This window comes from Octodon degus, unplaced genomic scaffold (genome assembly GCF_000260255.1).
Source record: "Octodon degus isolate 3935 unplaced genomic scaffold, OctDeg1.0 scaffold00038, whole genome shotgun sequence".
Lineage (NCBI taxonomy): Eukaryota > Metazoa > Chordata > Mammalia > Rodentia > Octodontidae > Octodon > Octodon degus.
Genome location: NW_004524614.1, coordinates 17,816,589 through 17,843,596, shown reverse-complemented (window position 1 = coordinate 17,843,596; position 27,008 = coordinate 17,816,589). Strand labels below are relative to the sequence as shown.

Genomic DNA, 27,008 nt, shown 5'->3' with positions numbered 1-27,008 from the left:
CATTTGTAAAGCAGTGTAGCTGTCATATTTGTGCAACCCACTTGCTTTATAATTCCAAATTTACTTGCTAAATCTCCAGTAGTTTCAAAAACCCCTTTAAGGCTGCAAATGATGTCTAGTGTCTGTTAAAGAAGGAACCTTAGCCACAGACATGGTAGCAGCCCCGCAGGCACACTGCGCTCGGCTCGGAACCCCAGCCCTCCGGCTGTGCTGCACATCCTGCTGGGGCTGTGGACTAGTTCTCAGACTCCAGGCATGCTTGTCGGAGGGTGGAACAGACCTCACAAGACATAATGTTCTGGTCAATGTATTTGCTTGGAGTAGGAATCTATGTAAAAGGCTTTATTGGCTGAAACCACTGGGGGGCATCATCGGGTGGATTTCATGTTTTCACTGTGGTAGCATTAAGAGCTGCAGGTAATCAAGAGCTGTTTGCAATCCCTTGTCCCTCCTAAATAATCTGTTACAAATAAAGAAGTGATAAAAATCAAGTGTGTTTTAATGACTGATTTGTTGGTGGTTGCTTTGTTGCCAGAGTGCAATTTTTATTTGGAATCAAGTTTTGAGAAATGGTTTAGGGTTTTTTAAAGTGATTGTTTTTTAATTGTGTCCTGTTACTCGGTGCTTGGTCTTTGATGGATGCCAAGGAATGGCCCTTTTCGTAAGGCTGAGAAAGTGATTGCGGGAGATCAAATAACTTGCCCAGTTTATCTCAGCCGGTTGATGTTGGTTAGGACTTCTAAGAAGCAGGCCTGGCTTCAAAGCCTGTGTTCTTACACATTATTGGGTTTTACTAAGGGGTGCAGGAGATGTTAGGGTAGGTGGAACAGAGTGCTGCGGTTTCCCTTTGGCCTCCAATATAAAACTTAGTTTTCTGGCACCCAAGCCCCAGAGTAGCACTCAGACTACACCTGTGTATGTATAGCTGCACACTCCTCACATGCATTACACGCCTTTGCACACTCCTTCCCCCATTAAAACCCTTAACACACACACACACACACACACACACACACACACACACACACTCAGGCCCTTTTCTGCTCACATCTTTTCCCTGTCCCCTCCTCACACAATCTTGCTGACCTGCAGACATTAGCTAATATGAATACACAACAGGGATCTCACTCCACCTTTAGAGTTTTGCCTGTTTGTTTTCATGAAGTCATCCTATGATCCTTAGACAAGCTTCAGCTTATGAAACTCATGGTAGATTTTACAAACTCTGTGATTGTGATTCCATGTGCATACTTAACCCAAGGAATTGAGGACTTATATGCATAACCACAGGCCTGAGGTAGACTATTGACATGAGTCAGAGCTTGAGCCCACAAAGTCATACCACTCAGACCTTTAACCTGTGACCCTGTATCTTAAGAACAATGAATGGCACAGACTTTACACAGGCTAGGACACCTCTGGCTTGGGATCCAGCTGGAGAGGAGAGTATTTTGCTATTGTGAAAATCTTCTTAGCCCTTCCCAGACATCTACAGTTTTTCCTTTTCTGGCTGTGGTTAACAATGTACAACAAATTCCTAAATCAGTGGTCCTTACTGGAGACAAACATTATCTTACTGGAAACTCTTTTTCAAAATATACAGACAACTGCCCCAGACAAAATGAGACAAACAAAAACCAAAAGGATACACAAAAAACAAAGAAAAAACCCCACCAATATTACATTCCATGTGGATTGCAATGGGGGCAAAAGCTGTTACTATCTGTCTGAATATCAAATGCGTTAGATATAACATGGCACTGCTATTTTCCAACAACCATGGATATTCTAAAATTTAAATCCCTGTAGAATGTGAAAAAATAATTACATATTTTTACACAGAAATTTAGAAATCAACCACATACAACATTGTAGCAAGGCAATCTTATGATTTTTTTCTTGTCTCTTATTTTCTTTTATTATCTTTTTTAAAAAAAATAAACATTTACTTCAAAGAGAGTATGGCAATAATTGATATGACATTAGAAGCAGTACACATTTAGAAGACCAAAATGACAGGTATTTCAAGCATGATTTTAGTGTTACAAATTGTTATCCTCAGTGTAGTTGCTTACTTCACAGATATCAGTGTATAGAGTTAGGATGGGAATTCTACCCATTAACTGCTATTTTCAAAACCCTGATGGAGATTCTTAGAACCATTGCCTTAGCCATCTTGTTTAAATAAATGTATGGTTTTGCCCTGCCATATTTCCTAACATTTCTCCTTCCTCTCTCTTCATTGTTTAATCCTTAAATTCTTGCTTTCCATTTTACTGTGTTATACCTTTCAATTTGTATTTCTTCTTTTGAGTTCTTACACTAGGGAGACAATATGATATTTACACATGTGGGTCTCGTTTATTTCACTTATGAGTATATCTTCAAGTTGCATCCACTTTCCTGTGAAGTCTTTGAGTTTGTCTTTCTTTATAGCTGAGTAATATTCCATTGTATAAAAACACCACAACTTTTTCACTCATTCCTCAGGTGACAGGCATTTTGGTCGCTTCCAAGATTTGGCTGTCACAAATTGTGCTGCTATAAACATAGGTGCATTAGGTGCTGAAGAGATGGCTTAGTAGAATAAGTGCTTCTCTGTCAAGCACAAGGGCCTGAGTTCAATCCCCTGTTAAACACACACACACTCACACACACACACACACACACACACACACACACACACAAAGAAAGAAAAAAAAAACAAAACCAAAAAACATAGGTGCACACATATCACCATGATATGATGTTTTCAGTTCTTTTGGGAAAATTCCCAAAAGGGTGATATCTGGATTGAATGGGATTTCCAGTCCTAGTTTTTTGAGGAATCATAATGGTTGCACCAGTCTACATTCCCACAATGTAACTTTTTGCTTGTTTACAAATTTATAACTTCTATGCTAGAAAAGAACAACAACAACAACAATTTAAAAAATCCTTCTTCTCTGCACTAAATAAAAAAAAATGATATCCTTATCAATCAATTTAGGCATGAAAGGAAGACAGGCAGGCACTTCAAAGGTGAGAAGCAGTCAAGTGTGCTGGAGGGCACCTGTAATCTGAACACTTGGGAGACTGAGGCAGGAGGATCACTGTGAGTTTGAAGACAGCCTGGGGTATAAACTGAGTTCAAGCTCAGCCTGAACTACACAGTGAGACCTTGTCTCAAAAGCAAAATAAAACAAAACAAAAGCAAAGGCAAAAAGAGGTGAGAAGCAGAGGCCAAGTTATGTTCATTAAGCTTGACTGTGTGTACATGTATTTTCCTGTCTCTCCATTTGGTAGTAAGAAAAGGAGAGGGGTGAGGGTTTAGATGGATTCTGAAAATTAAACAAAACCAAGTCACTAGCAGATTGTGGTGAAAAAGATTCATTCCGATAAATATAGTTACTTGTTAATGTTGTTTTAGGTAAAATGTGAAGTTATTGAAAATCTTTTCTGATAGTTTTTGGACATTTGAGCCTTTTTTTCTTTTTGTTTCATTAGGAATTCATAATTAATTAGAATTTGGCAAGGAAAAAGGAGTCTACATTGTGCTTTGTTTAAAAATTCATTAATGCCAGATTTTCCTTAAAAGATCCTCTTTGCTTCTCCCTGACTCTAGCTCCAGTGCATACAGCTCCTGGAGCAACTTTCCAAGACTGCCTGAGAGCCAGGCTTGATCTCTTGTGCAGAAACTTCTCAACATGCAGGAAAGTTGTTTTTATTTTGGACATTTCTGTCACTGATCAGAATCTTTCTGCTACTTCACGGTAATATCTCCTCTAGTTTTGGCAATTATGAAAAAGGTTTGACATAGGTGTATTTTTCATCTACTTTGCCTTCTTTTTTCATGTTTTCTCCTTTTCTTTGTATTATCCTTCAATATCATAAGAAGATACATATCAGATGATCATTATGATGGACACGGTTTCTGTAGGGTATTCAGTCCATGTTGGCCACAAACTCCCGAGTGTTGATTCATTGTCCTGAGTGAGGCTCACAAGGTTTGCTAACTAGAGTGAGGTCTATTCACCTGGTTCCTAGGACAAAGGATTAGTCACCCAGATATGCTGTTCCCCTCAGGTACCTATTTTTGGAATGTGTCAGCTTTAAGACAATTTTTCGTGAACCTTATGAAGCATACACATTGTCCTGGATTTCTGTACTATATCACTTGCTAGGGAAGGCACCAAGATCTTTTGACTATGTATTGTGAGGATCAGCACATATTCACTACCAGAAGTGGGGTGGTAGGGGGAGTGAGCACATGTCCCAGTCCTGGAGCCTGAACATGCTCATGACTCCAGAACCAGAATGATTTTAAATCATTCAGTTCATTGACTGACGCCCACTGCAGAATACAGAAATTCTGTGATTTTAGTGTAGATAAAAATTACAGAAAACACCACAATAACTAGGCTGTTTGAACATACACTTATATGAGCTTTATTTATATTAAACATGTGATATACACTGAAGAAAAACCATGTAGTTATGAAATAAGTGGCAGCAACAGTTCTTATAGGCATGGATTTAGGACCAAATGACCCCACGTTATTTGCTTTAATTAGGTTACCAAGAATAAACTTGATGACCCAGAAAATATTCAGCTACTTAGCAAACATATGAAGTAAACTAGAACCTGTTTGTTTTTGAAGAATTTCCATGAGAAATTAGCACAAACTATTAGTTCTGAAAATAATTTCACTACCCATAGATGTGTTGCTCAGTGTTTAGACCAGCATATAAAGTTACTAAGTGGAGCACACTTGAGGAGGAAGGAAGCTTTTAATGTAATTATAAAATACACGGCTCTATGTCCAGGACAAGGTTGTCTTTAATACACAAATGGGATTTAAAAGTATCTTGCCAAAAACTTGGATTCCACATGTCACAGAGAAAGACTGCTTTGTACTACTTCTGTAATATGCTTTTTTTTGGGCCTTACATGAATGGCCTTTTGTTCTTACCAGGGACTATCATTCTATATTTTAATTACTTTTATTATAATTCTCTTTATTTTTAATCGTCAAAATTTTACATAATTTTTTTTCTCTCTTTAAGGTATCTGACGGCTGTCATTTGAGAGGATGAATAAAACACTGGAGAACACAAAAATCCCTAGCACACATTTGCCTCCAGTGTGTCAGTGGTCATGTGATCAGTGAGTGCACCCTCCAGCCGAGAGGACAGGAACATTGTGGGCTTCATCATTGTAATTTTAAAACATTAATGCTGTTGACATGATAACAATTTAATTTTTTGGCTTCTGGTTTCATTGCAAAGCATTCAGTCATTCTAAAGATAATCTTTGGCCTTTTATTTTCACATGATGAAATTCTTAAAGAGGGTGCTACATTTTAAATGTCAAGTTTGAACCTCTTCTGAGAGAAAAATCAAGGTACACATTATTGTTCAATATGATGCTTTTGAGTCTTGGCAGAAAGTTTTTCTTTTACCCCAGAGCTTTAACATTTTATGCAGAAGGGATTTATACACAAATGTATGTGGACATCTTAGCTTCCACAGGAATGAGAATGCTAGCTATATAGAGCAAGTGGGGAAAAGACAATACAGGGATTACTTAGCTAATACAATGTATTTCCCCTGTGTGGGTTCCTGGTCAGTTCCATCAATTGGAATGAGGGAAAGGAGAACAGAAAGAATAGAAAGAAAGGAGAAATATATATGTATATATAATGTTATATTATATATATAATATTATATATTGTATATATGATTTCTATTGGTTTATTGAAAAGAACACTTAATGTTTAATTTCTCTGAATCAATTTTACATGCCTATATCTGGTAATCTGAACAATTGCTTTGAAGATAAAAATACAGTACAACAGTACAACAACCACTGTTCATTTCCTGTCATCTTGTTTTGAAATTTGGTATCATTTTAAATGCTTTTTTATTTTTTTATTTTCTTTTAAAATGATTTCATTTTGAATAAATAAACCATCAAGTAGATGGTTGGAAATATTTTGTATTTCATCTGTGATTAGAGTGACTTATAACAGACAAGGCTTTTGTAGAGGAAGAGAGTAGATTGTATTATTTGTGCTCTGGAGAGATTTTTAAATTGTGTTTCACAGATATGCATCATGTATTCTTGGTCCAGAGGAGAACCTGATGTAAATCCTGACATGTCAGTCTCGAGAAAGAGCCTCAGGTAACTATCAGCTCACTGAGGACAGGTAAAGTAGCTGGCTTTCTACAGAGTTTCTCAGAATGACTAATCAATGTTAGGTGAGCCCTCAATAAATGTCAACTAAGGAAATGAATATGAATAAATGAGGCCATCATTACACTATTTATGTATTTTAATACTTTATGGTTCACATTCTTACAAGATATAAATATGAATGGTAATGATTTTTTTCATTTTATGGTTTTACTATTTAATATCAACAAGATCTTGTTTAGGGCCAAGAGGTACTGAGTAACTAAGGAGCTATTGCTGCTTACATCCTGTTCTCTAGGGTAAGTTATTTTATGTATTTGTTCTGGTAATACAAGAACAGCACTAAAAACAAAACTTTGAAACTAAGGATCTATTTTATTTCACAAAAAAATCTTATCTCATTTTTCCTACAGAGAAAGGTTTTAATGTATGGGAAATCATTCATTTACTAAATAGATTTTTTTTTAAAAATGAAGCAAAAATCCAAATAATTTTTACTTAGAAGAGCATTATCTATTTCTCACAGACCCTCTCTTTTTCCAAGAGGATAAAGGAAAGAAGAATAGAAAGCAGATAAAGAGAAGAGATGGACAGAGGTGGATAAATTTCTTTTGATTAGAAAAGGATATACTTGTTTTATATTTAATAAGCTCTCCAATTTATAGATTATAACCACATTAGAACAACAAATTGTGGAATGAAATTTAGTGTAAAGCTATCCTGATTGGAAGGTTCAAAACAGACTGGCCATAATGATGTTTTTCTGATTACTGTATTCACTGACAGAGACCGGAAGACAGCCAGACTATGAATTGCTTAACTACTAGCATATCAGAAAGTTGATTAAGGATCTTTGTTCTAAAGTTTCACACATTAAACTCAGTGTTCAATAGTAAAAAGCCCATATTTAATCTGAAGCTGCTTAATTCATGTTAATTCCCATGCAAATTATGAGGTAGCCAAAAAAGTAGCTAAGCATGCCAGAAGACAAAGCAAAAGAAAAGGGATAATTAAGAAAATACTATGACTTATATTGATGAATGAGCTCCAGGGCTATGCAGTATTTTCTGTTTATGTAACTTCTTGGGGGAACTCTCTGAGATGTTGGTGATACTTGCAGACTGCCCAACTGAAGATCCTACAGCCTACTTTATTCATTAGAAGACTTTGAATATGAAAGGCCTGAAAGACAGAGATGCAAGGATTAGGCATGTTTCCCTTGTGCTCCTGTACTAGGAGAGCTTCCTTCCCTCAATCAAGAGTTGGCTGGTGTGTGCAGATGCTCAGGGTAACATGCCTGCTCACTTGAGGAGGCATCTTCCCTCCAGAGATCTCTTTTCCACTAGGACGTCCAATTAGTAAGAGACTCCTGGGAAGGGGAAGAAATTCCAGGCAGCATCTCAAGGCCTCATCTTTGGAAATCACTTTTTTTCTCCCAAACTTGATTTTGCTTTAAATACATTTGGCAGCTTTTGGAAGACTAGCCACACCACTACTGAAGTTTTTACTTCTCCACCACAATTCCTACCATGTGATTAAAAAAAAAAAAAAAAAAAGAGTTGTGCAGATAGGCAATGGGAGGCTTGCTAAGGAAGCTCATTCCACTTGCTTGGTTTTATATGGTGGATGATTAGCAGTGCTAACAAATTATATTCAGAGAGTAAGAGGGAGCACGTAGCCCCAACTCACTGAACTGGGATGCCAAAGAATGATGCTTTTTGGTCAAATGAAGTAAGAATCTGATCAGTAGGTGAGCCACCTGCAAGACCAATTTCTTGGATGACACTGCAGGGATTTCTACTGTTTTGATCAGATATAATTAGAAAGCTAATAAAATATCCTACAACCAATTTAAGTTCTGGATGTTTTTGTCCTGCTGTGTAGCTCTGAGGGCAACTTCATCACCTGTCAAAATGTTCTTTCAGTCTACAAAGTATGTGTACAAGTCATACTGATTATACTCTCTCTATTAATAAATAGCACTTTCTCCCTTCACCATCTGTAAAGCTGTTTCTCATTATCATTTGTGGGTTCAATACTGCAAATATCTAGGCTCAGTTCTTACAGAACATTGTCTTGTAGTGAATCTGACTCTATGTTGTTTATCATAAAAAGGTCACCTCTTCACTGATTTCCCACAAGTGTTGAGCACCAATAAGATACATTGCTATGCAAGAGTTCGACTCATAAAAAATTCTTTCCTAAAATTAACATATTCTTTGGTTTAATTTAAAATTAAATAGCAAATGAAGCAAGGAGGATTTGAGGAGGATGAAAAGCAATTCAAATCCAAGCCAATGAGTTCATTTCTATCTTTCTTTCTACTCTTTTCCAAATAGTGGAAAAGGTTATTTGTGGTTTCAGTTAGCCCTGGTCATAATTCTATGCTGTCTTCACCTATTGGAAAACTTGTCATAATAAACAATGAATAAACAGTGCATGTTTGTCAGTCTTCCAGACTACCAACTAAAAACTTTCTAGTGATTATGGATTATACAATGAATAAACAGTGTGAGAACTGTACCTTCAAAGTTCACACCAACATAACAATGGACTCCTCTCAAGCTCCAGTGAGAGTGTTAGCACCTTTGATGAGGTTTACCTCCACTGTCTAGAGAACATGTGTAAAATAAGTGTGCTTCTATCCATCCATGGCTCTGCCTGTGTAGGTCTGAGTATACTGCTGCTGTCCCATGGAGAAAAGAAAAGCTGTGGCCTGAATTTGTCCTTTGATATATAGAGAGTAGACAAAACTCCATCAAAGTGTATTAGTCCAGTCAGATTCTCTGAGCAGCTCCATCACAGAAACCCCCAATTTTCTGCTGTCAGTCAGAAGCATTTGGGGTTCTATTTTAGTCTTTCTGAGGCACTTGAGAAGAAGGCTGAATTTGACGTGTGGGCATCACACCTCTGAGCTGTCGCTGCAGTGGATCTGTGAGGACACCGTGGGCTTCATGTGGCCTGAGCCCTTTGGGGTGTCCTTCCCACGGGTGCTTTTCTTGTTCTTACACATCACTGCTGCAATGACAGTGAGGCAGATGGTGAGCAAGCCCACTGCAATGCCTCCCCCAACAGTGACCAGGCTGAGCTCAGAGGTGGGGCTGCTGAGCTCACGGGGCAGGACACCATCAGGAGGAACTCTCCCTTGAGGGACCTGCCTCCTGCTTGTGCGGTCCAGTGCAATGTGCTGGATGTTTGTTCCTCGGTTGTTTTCAGCACCAATTTCCCAGGCCAGTGGGGGCATGCTCCTGATCTCCCTCTTCCTTCTGCTCTTGGGCATCTCCTGGGGTTTCCCGTGCTGTACCAGAGCATGGTGCTGGTATTCCACGCTTCTTTTGCCAATGCCTCGATTGGTGTTGTCTTTTGATCTTACTGTATAAATGGTGTGTATATACCATTCCCGGCCTAGAGCAACCTAGAAAACACAATCCTATTTGTTAGGAAATTAAGGTCTATGTTAGCCTCATTCAGGACTATGTATGAGAGAAAATCAAGACAGAGATAATGAAAACTGATTACTTCGTCTGCAGAATTAATTTACTCAATATTTTCAGTGTGCAGTGTGCAGTGTGCAAGGCTTCTTGTAAAGCACCCAATAATACGTTTCATAGAACTCTTAAGGGGATATGTACTGGTGAATATTTGGTAATTGCAGTCAGAGAATGTGAGTGCTCTAAAAAAATGTTTGGATGTGACACAGTCTAGTGTATTCATTTAAAAACGGGTGAGTAGGATTCCACAGCGGCTCAGCGCCTTGCTCGGGCTCACTCACCAGGTTAGTGGCAGAGACGGGATTAAAGCTCCAAAGCTGGGGAGATGGCTCAGTGGAATAAGCGCTTCCTTGGCAAGCACAAGGGCCTGAGTTCAATCGCCGGTTTCGCAAAAAAAAAAAAAAAAAAAAAAAGCCTTCTGCACTGCAGGACTCTGCTTCCCTATGTGTTTCTCTTATTCATATGAAAGGTCATGGTGAGGGACTGAGTTTTCAAGATTTTTCAGGGCCTTAGAAAAAGATGGGTTTTTCTGACCACTGTGAAGTCTTTGTTGTTTAGAGAAGTCAGATGCTTAAGAATTCATGGTAAAAGTGAAAAATATCACATTTAAATTTTTTGTTTGAGAAGATATAGAATAGCAAGTGTGTTTTCTTAAGATGCCTTTCTTAGGATGATGATAAGAACAACACATTATCTTTGCCTGTGTAAAATCCTAATTTTCCATAAGTATCTTTCTCTTTTGTATTTAATACAGGGTCTACAGGGTCTTACTACATAGATCAGACTCACAGTAATTTTCCTGTTTTCAGCCTCCCAAGTGCTGGGATTATAGGTGCACACCACAATGCCCATTCTCAGTCGATGTCTCAGCACGCTCTGGGAGTAGGGCCGGTACGGTAGACTGGGGATCAAACCCCAGCTTCTGTGCTCTGTCTAAGCAGGTGCTTTAGTCTGCTGAGCTATGTGGCTGGCCCTTTTATAAATGTCTTTGAAGGATTCATAATGTCTAAGTGTCTTGAATTTTTCTATTCAGTAGCACACCCCATGTATACCTTTACTGCCTGTCTCTGAAGCAGGATTTTCTACCTGGATTTATGCAATCTTAGGGAGAGTTGATTTTGTATGAAGTGTACAACTGCTGTTTTAACCTCGCCAGTTTATACAAACTACACTAAAAGATGGTCACAGAAAATCTCCAGGAAAGAAATTTGGAATAAGAAGAGCAAATTATTCAGCTATCATATTTATCTGAGCTGAATAAGAGCTTCCATTATATATGATCTTAAAATAATCATCAACAAAAAATGATAGCTAACATTTATGGAATGTATTATTAAATGTTCCCATTTTCCATATGTGATGGTACTATAATTATTTACATATGCAACATCTGAGACATAAATGCTAGGTACCTCGTATGTTGCTCCACAGTAATTACAAGAGAGCTTGTTTGGGGCCCACCTGAAAGAGGGGAGTTGAGTCCACTTGAAATCCATCAGATCCAGGCTGATTCACTAGGAGAACAGCTTCTGGGTCATCTGCTGCCAGTTTGGCATTGAAGAGAACATTTCCAAAGCCAGTAGCTTGGGTCTCGGGCTGAGCCTTATCCTTTAAGCGATAAGGAAAATGGTGATCGCTATAGATTATGCCACTCTTCCAAGGGCAGAATGTTTTGTTGTTAGTTTTGTGCAAGTAAAAATGATCACAAAATTTCAGTGTGCGATGCTTTAATTTAAAATGATGATACAAAAAATTTTTAAAAATAAGTAAAATGATGATACAGTTTTAAGACATAAGAAGAAAGGGTTGAGTACATCAGTTTACTGTTTAGGTCAGAGCACTCACCACAATTTTAAATCTGTACAGGAGTGAGGGGGAGTCAGCCAGGCAGCCGTACTCTGCATTGGTCGGGCTGTACTTGGGAACGTAGCCGTCTGCTCCAGTGCAAAGGAACACCTTCTCGATGCTGCAGTAGAAGGAGTCACCGAGATTCTGGACGGGGTCTACCATGACACGACCGTAAATTGTGTCACCTAAAGCAGATGTGGAAATGTTGTTTCTGTTACCTGACAGTTACAGTCTTTTCCTTGCTCTGTAATCTGTCATCAAATGTGGAAGGGCTTTTTGTATTAACTGCAGGACCTGGTTGACTCCTTAGGTCACAGCTAAAGCCTTTTTGCATATTGACAGCAAGACTGAAGAATTACGGAATCACTCATGCTCAGACATTGGTGGGCATAAGCCCAAGGTCTCGCCTATAATTTGACATTCATAATATCCCTTGTGGTTAAAACATGGTGTCTATAAGCTAATTTGTTGGTGGGCTATAAACTAATACAATGTAGAGTAACATTTAGAAAATATCAATGAAAGCTTAATTAGCAGCCAGGCATGGTGGCACATGCCTATAATTCCAGCACTTGGAAGGCTGAGGCAGGAGGAAATTGCAGCAAATTTGAGACCAGGCTGGACTACACAGTAAGTTCAAGGCTGACCTGAAGCATATAATGATACTCTATTGTAAAAACAAAAAAGCCTAATTGTTCACTTACTTTTAAAAGAAGGTTTTAATAACTCCCCCTGGTATTGGAGCAGGTGTTTCATTGGTATTACTGAACACCTTGGGTATGTTAGGTAAAATATCTAGGTGCTAGGTGCTGAGTATATGCCCAGAGAAAAATAGGCATGATCTTTGCCTGTGGGGTATTTACAGTCTCATGTAGCTGTGGCATTTTAGTTCATGGAAATTGAAAAGCAAGCCAAAAATTCATGGGAGAAACCCAGATGGGCCTCAGAAGTCTGTTAGTAAAAGAGATACAAGCTGGCTTCCCCAGAATAACAAAATAAAGAAACAAAACAAAAACACATCCAATAGCATACATGCAATTTCAGTGACAGAGCCACAGGAAAGGCTACACGTTGCTCCCTCACATACAACCACAAAGATGTAGAAAGCAACACGGATGTGCAGAACCAAGTGAACAGCGCGCTCATCTGTGAAGTGATACCTTCGGCAAAAGCAACATCACTTTCTTGCCCGAATCCCATGGATCCATCAGACAGCCAGAGGCTCTTCTTGGACAGTAGATACATGTGGGTATTCAAGCTAAACTCAGCTGCCACAGGATCGCTGACCTAAAACCAAGGGTAAAGTCCTTTTACAGTGGTTGATGGCTCTGATGGTACATGAGCATGCACCAGATTGCACTGATACACACAGTGTTCACTGCACACCGACACAGAGATCATTAAAAACACTGCACTGTGAGTTTTCTGTCCGACCATGCCAACTTAGTGAGCTCTCAGGGTGATTGTGTTTTTCTAGGGAAGGCAAAATTAATAGTTAAGTCAGTTTTTTGAATGGAACTAATGAGCAGTGTTTGAATTCCTTTCTACTAGTTTCTGTGGCATACTAAAGACTTATAAATACCATGGTTAGTGAAAGCAGTATTTAGTATAATTTCTTGTAGAAGGAGCTAGCATGTCTGTTTTAATACATCATGGCAATGAAGTATTTCAAGGTGGTTTGAACTATAGGCTTTTCATTACCCTTGAAGATTCAGAACAAGACAAAGAAGTGCAGGAGAATGCTGGGGAAAACCCTCACCTCCCTAAAGGAGAAAACTGTAGGAAGCAACAAGATGCAATCAGATAAGAGAGCTTACAGTATGGGTTTTGTGCCCTGAATTATCACGGATCAGAGACAATTCTTTCCTTCTTCCCTTACTTCCTCTCTAATTTCCTTTTTTGCCCAGTACACAAGAACTGAAGTCCTTCATGTGTGGAAAACATTTCCTGCTTCCACTAAGCCCTGACTTTCACAAAGTAGGATTCTGTAGGTCATGGATCGTAATTCTGTGAGACGCACCTGTTGGAATCGAATATCCAGGTCAAAGGTGACAGGCTCTCTTGGGCTGCAGGTGACAGGCAGACGGTACTCCTGACTGGAAGACGTGGTACATGGCACCAGCTTTACAGTGTAAGTCCCTGAGTAATCTCGTACCTTTGAGGAGGAGGGAAAGCATTCATGACTTTCACTTAAGAATCTCCGGTGCCATTAGAAGGCAGCAAGACAGGAAAGCTGAGTATGTCTCATCACTTACTGCAAAGTCGGACACAAAGCTCCACTGCTGCACAGGCTGGTTGTATGTCGGTTCACTCCTTACGAGACGGAGGGAAAAAGTCAGGCCAGGATGATCAGCTGACACCACCACAGAGCTTGTGAAGGAGGCTAGAAAAGTGGCAATTATGAGGATGTGGTGGTGGAAGCAATAGAACACATTACCACTTAGAGTTTGCAAAATACTTTATGACATGTTCTTTGGTTTTATGTGTTTGCAAAGTTAACAAGGTTGGTATAATTATTCTTGCTTGGCAGGTGAGGAAACTGGGATGAGGGTCAAATGTGGGGACTGCACAGAGAGGACTAGTAGTTCAGGGACTTTTCTGTCCTGTAACTCTTTCAAAGGTAATTGGGCAGAAGTGCTTGACCCGCTCAGGGCCACTTTCCAGGGTGCCTGAGCAGGGCAACAGCGGCAGAAGTGAATGCATTTATTGTGTATCAGAGCAATGAATTGAACTTAAAATAGTTTATTCGTATCCGCACAGCTGGGCCAACCCATTTTCTGAATGAAATATAATTTTAATTAGATTTCCTGCAATTGAAGTTAAACAAAGATTTAGTTTATTAAAAAGGTGGATGTGCAGAAGGAACTGGGAAGACCAGGAAATCCTTGTTTTCCAGAATTGTCAGTTACAATAAATGATTCCTTTGGAGTCTGCATTTCCTGTAGTTCAATTTCATAAAAATACAACAGACTCTTTTTCTCTTCTTGGCTATTCAGCTCTATTCTCTCCTTACTTAGAGTTCACGCCTGGTAAGAGGAAGGATACAGAAAGAGCCAATGAGCTACTGTCCCTTTCTAATCTGAGAGAAGTTGGCACTTCAGTAAGAGGTACAGACCGCTTTATTAAGATAGAAACTCAGGTAAAAAGCACTGTAATGAGATTTTCTGTACAAAACAAACCAACAGGCATGAAACTTTATTGGCTACTTTTAAATTTTTTAATATTCTAAGCACAGCACAGTGAGTAAAACTGCCTAGCCGGGCCTTGTTAAAGACAGCCAGCTAACATGAATGAAATTTCAATCTAAAGTCAAGTGCCACTTCCGAGTCTACTATAAAAGTTCTTCACAGAACATAGAAAAGATCTATGAACAGAGAAATGCTTGCTAAATTAATCACTTGATATTCATTTTTTTTGTACAATAGAAGCAAAACAGAGAAAAGAATTATTACTCTGCTCTGTCGACTTACATGAACTCAGTAATTTCCTTTTACACACCCTCAGTGATTTTTGTATTTTCTCTAAAAGTAATTTGGTGGGTGATGAGTGACGATAATTACTGAGCCCTCAAGGAGATAACTGTACATATAAAATTCACTTGACATGAAGGGCTTCAAAGCTAACAGAGAAGCCTGTGGAAACGTGTGTACGGGTGGAAATGCGGCACGCTTGTCCTGTGAGGGTTGCTTGTGCACGGGCAGGGGGCTCACCGGGGTGGGACAGCACAAACAACCCGTGGAACTGGGCCTCGGTCTTGAAGTGCACGGCCAGGCGCCCCTCCTCCCCGATGCGCATGCTGGTGGGGTAGAGAGAACCTACAAGGGGACAGCACACAGGGCTGGTGATGGAGAGTGTCAGGATACTCTTCAAAACTTAGTGCAGCTCTATTTCATCTTCAGCATTCTGGGCAAATGATGTTAGAAAAACCAAGTGATAAAAGTCACACAAGCTTTTTGTTTTCTTTTTTTTTTTTTTAGAAACAATCTTTTATTTATTTATTTATTTATTTGAGAGAGAGAGAGAGAGAGAGAGAGAGAGAGAGAGGCCAGCTCAGCCCACCAGGGGGCAGGGCTGGCTGGCACGTGGTGCTGGGGGATTGAACCGCGGTCCCTGATGCTTTTGCTAAGCTTGTTCTAAGTAGGTGCTTTAGACCACTGAGCCATCTCTCCAGCCCCTTGTTTTCTTTTTTAAGGAAAAAAAATGTCTAAAAGGAAGGCAAAATGAGTTAGGTCACTGTGAAATGCACAGATTACTTGCAATAGGCTTTTTTTTTTTTTCCCTTTAGTCTACAAGTATGAAGCTATGAATTGAGAGACATACAAAGGGCATGGTCAAAACCATAGAGATCTGGCCATGAAAGTGGAATTGGGCCTGCATTTTCCAGAATGAATGTAAACTTTATTGGCTTAAAAAAACAAAACAAAACAAAAAACTAATGGTTTCCCAAGAAATTCAATAGTTAGGCAAAATTTAGCTCTAGATATAAGCAGGAAACCACAGGTCCTAATGCAAGTGTTCAGAACCACAGAAAGGCTCCTCATTCAGATTCATTTAAATAGACATTTTCTAAGGTGAGACGCATAGTTAAAACACCTGACATAGTCTGGAATGATTGTTTAGGGTGAGCACATTACTTGTTACATGGCCCTAAGATAATTTAAACTTCAGTAGGCTTATATTTGAGAGGTGATATCAATCCATTTTCTTTCTGATTAATAAATGTACTGTTGGCACAATGCTGTAGGCATTCATGGAAACAGAATAGTAATACAAGGCTAAAAAGAAAAGCACTAATTCTACTAATGGATTAATTAGCTCTTAACTCTAAATTTTGATTCTGACATGGAGACTGAAGCAAAATTTTGCAGAGTTTAGGTTCCATGGTTGGTAGAATTCAATGACCAGTGCATTCCCATATTTGGCTCAAGTATCACAGTATAATGGAATTTTAAACAGAAAAGAGATATTGGAAGTTAGCCTATTATTCAAAATAAAGTAAGCACCAAGAATAGAATAAGAAAATATATCGCAAGTTTCTTCTACAGCTTTTAGCTACATTAATGAAACTTCTCTTCAGTAAGGCAAATAGGTAAGAAAGCCTTTTTCAACCCACCTTGGAGCTCAGCCTCTGAGGGGCTGCCAATCCCGTCGTCCCACAGGATGGCAGTGTCGTATACAAAAGTCAAACGAAGCTCTGACTTCAGATCAAAATGCTGCCAGCCTCCTACCCCCACTGGGGAATGGAACACGTAGGAAACATACAGAGGAACACGCAGCGTCACATAGGACTGCACTAGGTTTAGGACCTAGAACAACAAAACCACACCGATCAGCACTGTTCGCTGTTGACTCAACGAGCCCGCATCTGCGGCTCCATTTGCGCCTCTCACTTACCTGAAGAGTTCGTGTAACCAGCGAGGAGAGGGAAATGATGCTACTTTTGTAACACCACTTAATTTTGGACCAATTAAATTGATACTCACTACTTTCCCTTGCAGAAAAGGATATGCAGCAGCACTTCTTAAGGTAGATGTTATTTTGAGTGTATTCTACTTCCAAAGTTCTATTTACTTGAGGACAGTTTTATTGAGCTATAGTCATGAACCACAGAATTTACCTATTGAAAATGGACAATTTGATGTTTAGCATATTCAAAGAGTTGTGCATCTGTCACTACCTTTAGAACCTTTTGGTCACTTCCGAAAGGAGCCCTGTCTCCATTAGCAGTTACCTACTGTCCCTCCAGCCCTCCTCCCTGCAGTCCTTGGCAACTACTAGTTTATTTATTTATTTATCGTATTTTTAATAATTGTATATTTAGGGTCTACAGGGTCTTACTACACAGACCAGACTCGTAGTGATCCTCCAGTTTTCAGCCTCCCAAGTGCTGGGATTACAGGTGCACGCCACCAGGGTAGTCTCAATCCTGGTCTCTATGTGCCCCAGGGGCGGGGCCAGCACAGCACACTAGGTATTGAACCCCGGCTGCTGCATCTGCCTAAGCAGGCACTTTAGTCTGCTGAGCTATTTGGTCGGCCCTACTAGTTTACTTTCTGTTTCTATGTACTTGCTCCTTTTGGACCATTTTGCTTGTTGATGGTTTGGTGCTGTTATGAAAAACTCTGTTATTACATAGAGAGACCCATGCCGGCCCCGCCCCCTGGACATGCTGAGAAGGAGATTGAGACTGGGCATGGTGGCATGTGACTGTAATCCCAGCTCTTGGGAGGCTGTAAGCAGGCGGACCACTAAGAGTCCGATCTAGTAGTGAAACTCTGAACACCCTGTAGACCCTTCCCTAAAATACATAGAGGGAGATTAGACAAGCAGTAAAGATATGGTGTCAAGAATATTTAGTAGTAACACCATATTTAAACTATTTCAAGAATAAGTAGCTCAAGTGTTTTGCTTTGAATTGTATACTTCCACCCTTCAGGTACAGAGCAGATGGATTTGGGATTAAACTAATATTTACTGATTGAGCACTGACCACACTGAAGACAATATACTAGATTTCCCACAAAAACTATTAACTATTTTCACTCCCAGTTATCTCTAATTGTTTGCTCATGGCTGTTTTGAAGTCCAGAGTCAGCTCCAAACATTTCCTTTCATGGTCATTTTGACTTTGCAGAGGAGCCAGAAGTCCTACAGTGTCAGATCCAGGGAACGAGGTAAATGAGGACACACTCTATGTTTTACAAGTGACCTTTCCATTGGATGACACTCTGCAGCAGCTACCATCAATTTCTGGTTTTTAATCACAACTCATGAAGATACCCGTAAGAGAGGAATTCCAAAATTGTTTCAGGCTGCGGCAAGAATTCTGGGGTATGTGTGCATGAAGCAAAGGGGAGTATTTGAGGAAGTCTTACTGTCATAAAGAAAATCCTCTGAGACAGAGTCTTACTATGTAGTTCAGGCTGGACTTGAACACACAGTGTAGCCCTGGCTGGCCTCTGACTCAAGGAGATCTGCCTGCCTCAGCCTCCAAGTGCTGAGTGCTAGGATTTCAGCTGTGTGCTACCACGCCTGGTCAAAATGTTTTGATGAGGTGGGTGGATGGAAAGGGAAAGGTGTAGGCAAGTTAGATCTCAAACTTTTCACAGAAATCCTTAATGTAAATGAGTGTCCCACCGAAGTTAGAATCTTGCTTTTGGTGCACTTGTTCTGTGCTCTCACATACTTCACTGCATTTCAAATAAAGCTGAGGGCAGTCCTATGGCCATCTAATAAGAACTGTCACCAAGTAATTGGCTAACTATTGCTAAAGAATAGTAGAACAAGTACAGCTAGTCTCTTATGCACAACAGGAAGTGGGTATCGCTCAGGTCACACTCCTCAGAAGTCTTAGGCAGCGGTCCGACCAGGGCTCCATCCCCATGGAGCGGATAAGCATAAGACACCTGTATTAGTGAGGAATTTCCATCGTGAGAACTCCACTCGTGCATATCACACTACCTATCAGGGAGTTAGAAGTGAACTCCTCAAGTCATAAAACTGATGACCTGAATGGCCAACGAAAACACATAAAATGAGAACCATCAAACAAATTATTTGATTTGCAGCTGTGCTGTACTAGTAGCACTTGCTGTCACTAGCTCAACCCCGACAGCAAGGAAGGTATCTTTCAGTGCAAGTCCTTTGAGGCAGTGTTTTCTAAGAGCGCTGTTATCACTGTCATTGAGAAGTTGACCCTGAAGTGCAGCGTCAATGCTCTGGCAGCGTAATGGAGAGTGACCAGGTGCATCACCCGTGTCACTGGTAAGTAATACTCATATTCATCTGTGAGAAACCACTTTTTTTTTAAAGAAAAGATTAAGAGTTAGGCACAGACTTCTAATTCAATTTTGGACTTTTGCCAATGTTCCACTTTATCCACCAAATATTACTGGGTGTATTATTTAGCAGGGGATTACTAAAATTCACTTCCTAGGAAAGAGCTAATTGGAGTAGAGCTGCCTGACTAATTCTTTGATTTCCTGTGATTCTTGTACTAAAATAGAATTTGATCATTTCAGAACATGAACTCAGCATTTCCTTATAATCCTAAGCCACATTTTCTTTCTGAATTCTTAGGACCCCTGTATAAAAAAATCTACAACCTAAACAGAAGGGCCTTGGTCATTGGGTCATCTGCTTATTAATGTCCTCCAGGCTGCAGAGTGCACAGCTGTCAGCATAATGCCTAGCGGTCACCTCGCAGGGTGTACACTGTCCCTGCAGCCCATACACAGGACATTTAAAGGTATTTGTTGATAGCAAAATAAATACATGTCAAATCTTACACTGAGACAGAATGAATGACTTCACAGGCTCTTATTAATGCTCTAAATTTCATCAATAGAAACAGATAATGCTTTAAATAATGTATTTAAAAAGACAGTATAAAATTCAAATGACCTGGGCAAGGTAACACCATCACATTTATATGACTGGGTAGCACGTGTGTGCTTGTGGGTGATGCTATCTGCTAAGGTACATAAGAAAGTCTGATAATGGGTGTGTGAGGTGGGTGGAGACGGGTGTGTGTAGAATGGGAGTTTATGTACCTTTAAAGAGCATGCCACTCATAGTATTTTGTATAGTGGGAGCTAATTTTGAAAGAATTGCCATGGATTTAATTCTTCACTTACTTTGGACATACAGCTGCAGCTACCCAGCATACACACTGTCTTCCCTCTCACTTCTCTTCACTCTCTTCCTCTCCCTCTCTTTAGTTTTGCAATGATAGAGCTAGAATCCAGGGCTTCACACGCTCTAAGCAAGTGACTTTTATTGCTTGCCCTGTATTGCATTGTTGTTATCAAATTCATAGAGAAATAAGAGAGTGCATGTATCATGACTAACATTTAAATTTCTAGACCAGTGCTATTCAACAGAAATATAACGTGAACCACACATGCAGCTTTAGATTTCTGTTTCTCTCTCTCTCTCTCTCTCTCTCTCTCTCTCTCTCTCTCTCTCTCTCTCTCTCTCTCTCTCTCTCTCTCTCTCTCTCTCTCTCACACACACACACACACACACACATACACACATACAGACACACAAAGAAGAAAGCAGGTGTAGGTATCAGAGGGGCAGGAGGAGACTCTGGGCTAAGGTCAATATAGGTCCAGAAATTCCTTAGAATAAGAGTGATTGTATGGGATAACTACAGCGACAGGACTGTAAATAATCTTAGTGCGCAGCAAGAGGATGGCTGACTGTGATGGCACGCTTCTAAGTGAAATATCACACCTCGTCAGAATCATGAATCTGAGGAATTTTCCTTGTCATGCAAAAATGCTCACATGTTAAGTCAAAAGGTGGTACGCAAAACATGAATCAAATTATGCTATTACTCCTAAAACAGTATGTATGTTAAAAAGAGATTACAAAATATGCCTGTAGGGCTAGGGATGTAGTTCTGTGGCCCAGAGCCTGCTGTGAAGTGTGAGGCCCTGAGTTCAAGTCCCAACATTAAACAAAACATTAAAAAAAAAAAGAAAGAAAGAAAAGCTTGTGTACAAGGATAGTGGGGTAATAGGAAATTTTTATTTTAATTTAAAGAAAATTTGTTTTTTAAAAATTTTTATTTATGTATTTTAGTACAGGGTCTACAGGGTCTCACTATGTAGATCAGACTTGTAGTGATTCCCTTGTTTCAGCCTCCCAAGCGCTGGGATTCCAGGCACGCACCCCTGCACCCAGCTTCAATCCCCTCTCAGCGTGCCCAGGGGGCGGGCCAGCATGGCACGCGGGGGATCTAAGCAGGCACTTTAGTGCACTGAGCTATCTGTCCAGGCCCTAAAAAAATATTATTTTGGTCCCCTAGATGTCTTCAATATTACTTTCAATTAAAAAGCAACATTATTAAAACATTATTTGGTAATTTTCACAAAATAGGAAGCCATATACTCCATGAAAGTTATACATTTTGAATTCCTCTTGCTCTTTCTTTGGAAATGACTTATAGCCTCTTCCATATAACAGAAAATTACTGCACTAAGTAAACTAATGATACAAAATTACTTTCAAAGATATTCTAAGCTCAGAATGCATGCCAGTAAACCAATTAAACTAGCAAAACGGAGGCAAAATTACTCCTCAAAGGAGCTAAGAAAAAATGTTTTACTTTCCAAAAGCTCTACCATGTCTTCTTACAAGTACATTACAATTTCATGTTTTAAATGCAACCCATAATTGGTTGTATTTCTGCAACTTATTCATGCATAGGAACAATTTTATTAGTTTCTGTTTACCTAACAAATGAGAAAGTTAAAATTTTTACCCTGCATACAAATAGTAAAAAAGGAAATGAACTTTTTTTTTTTTTAAAAAAAACAAGAAACAAGAATAACTTTTTGGAAAAATACTAAAAATTCAATAACTTAAAAAAAACTGTAAACTTTTATAATCATCTTGCATCAAAAGTATTTTTCACTGCAAAAGCAATTTTATTTTTTTAAATAAAGTAGCGCAGACAGAGAGGTGGAGTGGAAATTTACTGAATGTATATTTTTTGCTTTCCTAGTATTTATCTGCTTTTATATTTTAGAAATTAATCAAAATGATTTTATGTTATTAGAGAATATCATTAAAGAATTTCTAATTTTTTTTTCTGGGCAAGTAAAATTTTTAACTAGATAAAGGTGACTGCCTGGCTCATGCGTTTCCTCGGCATGCAGACCTTGTCTGATGGCCGTGCCAGCACACACCTGGCCTGGTGCACGGTAATGTTCATTGATTACTTTTGCTAGTTAGCAGCACGACGTACCAAGACCGTTTCACTGGTACACACACATCACATGTCTTGGTTATTTTCATCCTGTTGCTTCCCTCCCCTTTCCCTTCCTTCTGTCTTCTGGTTCATCACTAAAAGCCTACCTCCTCCTTTTGTGTTGAAGGAGGTAAGAAGAAATGAAGACAGGTAAAAAGGAGACAAGGAAAAATCATAGTGTAAAAAATAAAAACTGAAGCTTCAGAATGCAAGCCTAGTTTAATTTTTTTTTTTCTTTTTTTTCTCCTGGAACACAAAAGTCCTGGGCAATTCCTCTTTACCTGTAGGTGAGTTCAGCCACTCTCTTCTGCTTGCACTGCCATTTTCCATCTGAGTAGACTGTTTTTCACCTACCAAATGCCTTCGTTATGAATGTCCATTATCCTTCTGTGGATGAGCATCCTTCCCATTGGCTGCCACCAAGACCCAGATGACAGGCTGACAAATTCCATGATTTCCAGCCCCCAAAACACAGAACTATTCCCAGTTCCAAACTGTAATACCTCACCCTCTACCTGTCCTTACCTCTTTCCCTCTCTCTCAAGATCCTACACCCTAAGTATGTGAGCATACACTGAAATTTCTTCTTAATAAATCCTTCCTGAACTTCTCAATTAACATGAACTGGAAAATTCTTTTCCTACAACAGGAATTAGTGAGCCTGTGAACTTATTCTATGGGTAGGGTGCATTAGATTCTTTATTTCAGTTTTACAAACCTCCTCAGACCCTGTCTGATGGCAGTGTCATCTGTCCTTTATTTGCTTGTTTTTTTTTAGATTTTTCATATAAGACAAATTTAACTTTCTGAGTCTGGTTTATTTTGCTTAATATGATGGTGTCCAGTTCCACTGGTTTTCCTGCAAATGACATGATTTTGATTTTCTTTATGGATGAATAATATTCAGTTGTGTGTATATGTCCTACTTTTTGGTCTGTTTATTATTGTAGGGCATCTAGGCCATTTTCACAGCTTAACTATTGTTAATTATATTATAGTAAACATGTGTATGCATGTACCACTGAGGTAGAAGTTTAGTTATTAAAGTAGGCAGTCAGAGAGGCCTAACAAGAAGACTGAATAAAAGAAAATAAAATAGCACTTCCAGGTGAAGAGGGAATTCAAGCAGCTAAGCCAAGCTTAGAGATGCAAAGACAAATGCAAGAAAAAGAGTAAAAGGTTGAGACAAAGACAGAGAGGTAACAATCCTTCCCTCCTGGAAGAAGACTCTTGTCCCAAATGTGCTGTAGGAGTTAAGAGCTTTGGCACCTTCTCTGTGCCTTTGGATTCAAGTAAACCTAACAAATGGAAGATAACCAACTTTCATTTGAACTCTTTTGAACTCAAGTTCTTTCTTGGTCTCCGCTTATGCATATGAGACCAAGGCAGAGACCCAGCGTTTGGATTTCTGCTCAGAACACCCTCATGATAGATACCACAAGCTTCCACTGACTCTCACAACTTCCTCCTTGTGACTTCATTTTTCATTGCCCGTGGAACCACGAACTTGGTTTGTACAGAGACTATGATAACATCGTTGGGAGTTCCCTGAGATTTGAGGTTAATAAATCCCAAATGGGAGCTTTTTGTCTTTTTTTTCCCCCACTATATTCTTATTTAACTGTTTCCTTTTTTAGTTTGTTTGTTTGTTTTTGTTTTTGTAGGACCAGGGATTAAACTCAGGCCCTTGTGCTTGCCAGGGAAGTACTTGTTTCCTTTTATTGGATAGAGATTTGTGCTTTGCCTCTCTCTCTCTCTCTCTCCCTCCTGGATAGCCTTAAGCCTGCTGTCTCTTCTGCTGTTTCCCCAGTGGTGAGGTAGATGTGGGGAACAACCTGCTGTATATAAACTACAGGTCTTCATCAGCCGCTTAAAGATGGCGATGTGGCTGCTGCTCTAAGATCCGGAAGGACAGGATTCCCTGGGGCCATCTGGCTTGGTCTTCCTTCCTTACTGTAGAAGGGAATACGGGGCCTGTGCTCTTGTCTCAGTTTTCTTTCTCTTTTGATCCTCTCTGGTGAGGGAACATTTTAACTCTTAATGCTTTGCTGGTCTTTGAGAACAGTGAGGACGACAGCTCCCGGGTAAATTGCTCTGCTAACCCACCACAAGTACGATGAGCACAAACTGCTTTCATTGCCAATGACTCTGAACTCCAACTTTTCTAGTGCTGCTTTATTTTATTTTTTCCCTTGTGTTTTGGAAGAATGTTTACTAAAGACTAAAAAGATCCACTCTGAAAGATCTTTTAATCCCAATTCTTTTTCTGCCCTTGGGTTATCAAGGGTTTGGAAAATAGTCATGAGCCAAACAGAGGAAGTTTTTGTGCCTGACATAGAGCATTACTGTTGGATTAGGCAGTCCTCTATTCCTTTGCCACTGCCTGAGTAGGGTGGACCAACTACAGATGAGGCTGGTGCAGCACAGGGGCTCACACTGGTAAGACATCAGGCAGTATTCAGAGGTTGTGGGCTGATGACAGCTTGAGGCAGAATGGGCAGTTAGGGCATAAGCCTTAGGCCCTGTCCTCCAGGAGACTGCCTCTCTCAGGCTATAATTTCTTTTCAGAGCATAGCACCAAGCCAGCCAGAGTTCTGCACACAGAGATATGCTAACTGAGGGCTAAGGAAGGAAAGACCGATGGTAAGCATATGCCAGAATGTCACAAGCTCATGAGAAAGAGAGTCCCAGAACCCGAGGGTTAGGCTAGTCTTGTTCTGGTTTCACTTCTTCAAACACCTTCAGGCTACTGCTGCAGGCCCTGGGCAGGCCAGGTCTAAGGGGCACCTTAGGTAAAGAGACAGAACAAATGGAGATGGACAGGGCAACCTTCTCTTCCCTTATTGTTTTTCTACATGGAGAAGCTCAATTTGAGCTCCTGGCCCTCCACACCTAGCTCCCCAGTCCTTGATATGCATACTTATAAACGAGGACCCCTTTGAAACCCAAGCTCCAAAGAAACACAACCTAGTCTTTTTCTACTCCCATTTTGGCCTTAGCAGACTCTGGGAAGTGCCAAAAGTAGTTGTCAAAGAACGTATAAATCACAACACTATACATTGAATGGTTTGTCCCTTTATCCCTTCAGAGGGAACATTTACATTTGAAGGGATAGTTTACCTTTACTTTATATACCTCATTTTTATACTTTTCTGCTGGATGTTTAAGACCAAGATAAAGCAAGACCTACATAACAAGAAATGTATCTTTTGTATCTGATAAAGTCAGTCAAATCCCCTCAGGATTTATCCTGAAACCCTGTACCGCAGTTTGCAGATCCTTTGACAGTGTTATCCATGTGGATGAGTCACAGCCATTGCTTGACCAATTTGATCTCTGTGAAAGCCTAAGAGAATGTTTTCTCTTCCTGTGATGCTCCTTAGGCACATTCTACATCATTGATCATGTTGCTCTGTGGCCCCATAATCTCTTTGATCAGAAAATTTGGGACACAACTGAGTTACATGATGTTACAGTATAGGTTGTCCTATGTCCTGAGTCTTCACTGACCTTAAAATGCTATGGTCAAAATGTTGGCTGTCCTTGCAGCCCATCTATATCTCTGATTTTTGGTCTGCAAATGTAGGTTGTTAACACTCCAGAAGAGAAGCTTATTATTACCCTACATCTTATGCAGTTGGGGTTAACTTCACTATCTGTCTGAATATCAAACATCTTAGGCATAACATGGAACAGGTATTTTCCATCAAGTATTGATATATTAAACATTAAGTCCCTACAGAATAAGGAGATAAAAATTTAAAAAATGAAAAATATTTAAAGAATATGAATAAACAATTACATATTTTTACACAGAAATTTAGAAATCTAACCATATACAGTATCATAACAGGACAGTCCTGTGACATTATTTTTTCTTTTTCTTGTGTCTTTTTTTCATTTATTACCCATTTTTTTTAAAAGCAAAACATTTACTTGTGAGACAGTATGGTAATAATTGGTATGTTATGACAAGAAGTACATATTTAAAAGATATGCTGAGCTGTGAAAGGCTCAAGTCAATAACTTCTGTGGATAACCCACTACTATTGTGGACTGCTGGACTGTGTTGGATTGTTTTGCTGAATTCATGTACCTATAGTATTTAGATGCCAGTGGAATATCCATTTTTGACAGGACTAAAGAAAAAGAGGGGATACAAAAGAAAGACCATTTTGTATCTGTATATGCAGAATAGTGAGGATAGATATACAGCTACTTTCTCTTAATTCAATGAAAAAATTTGTACTAATAGTGTTTGGACAGGATATTCTGTCTGCAACTTATACTATGGATAATCACTAAGAAGATAACAATGTACTATGTATTAATTATTGAAACTGTCTTATTAATCAGTTTTGAAGCTGTCTCATTGTTACTTGTTTCTGAATAAGATAAAAAAGTAGAAAAAATAATACTAAAAAGAAGGGATAGTTTACTATAGTGACTGTAACATAATGGGGAATATAACTGTATAGTGACTGTAATATAACTGAGGAACCAGTACTGTGGCAGCAGTTATTCTAAAAATTAAGGTAACCCAACAGTCTCAGGCTATTTTTTTCTATTTTTATTTTTTATTTTTTTCCCACAATTTTATTGATAAACAAATAGCAATGAGACAGTTTCAAATCAAATTGGTAGGACAGTTTCAATAATTCACACATTGCATACATTCTTCCTAGTGGTTAATTGCTGTACAAGAGGCGGACATGATATCTTATTTACAAAC

General features: G+C 39.3%; 1 protein-coding gene across 1 annotated transcript in view; it reads right to left on the bottom strand.

Moving 5' to 3' along the window:
- Positions 1-5,941: 5,941 nt before the first annotated feature.
- Frem2 (FRAS1 related extracellular matrix protein 2) overlaps positions 5,942-27,008 on the bottom strand; it is a 192,818-nt gene continuing 171,751 nt past the window's right edge. Inside the window, exons 17-24 of the mRNA XM_023715094.1 lie at positions 16,628-16,820; positions 15,225-15,329; positions 13,770-13,897; positions 13,535-13,669; positions 12,675-12,801; positions 11,512-11,699; positions 11,128-11,274; positions 5,942-9,590 (exon numbers count right to left, since the gene is read on the bottom strand). Of these exons, the coding sequence (XP_023570862.1) occupies positions 9,078-9,590; positions 11,128-11,274; positions 11,512-11,699; positions 12,675-12,801; positions 13,535-13,669; positions 13,770-13,897; positions 15,225-15,329; positions 16,628-16,820 (1,536 nt within the window). The 3' untranslated portion in view covers positions 5,942-9,077. The remainder of the gene's footprint in view (positions 9,591-11,127; positions 11,275-11,511; positions 11,700-12,674; positions 12,802-13,534; positions 13,670-13,769; positions 13,898-15,224; positions 15,330-16,627; positions 16,821-27,008) is intronic.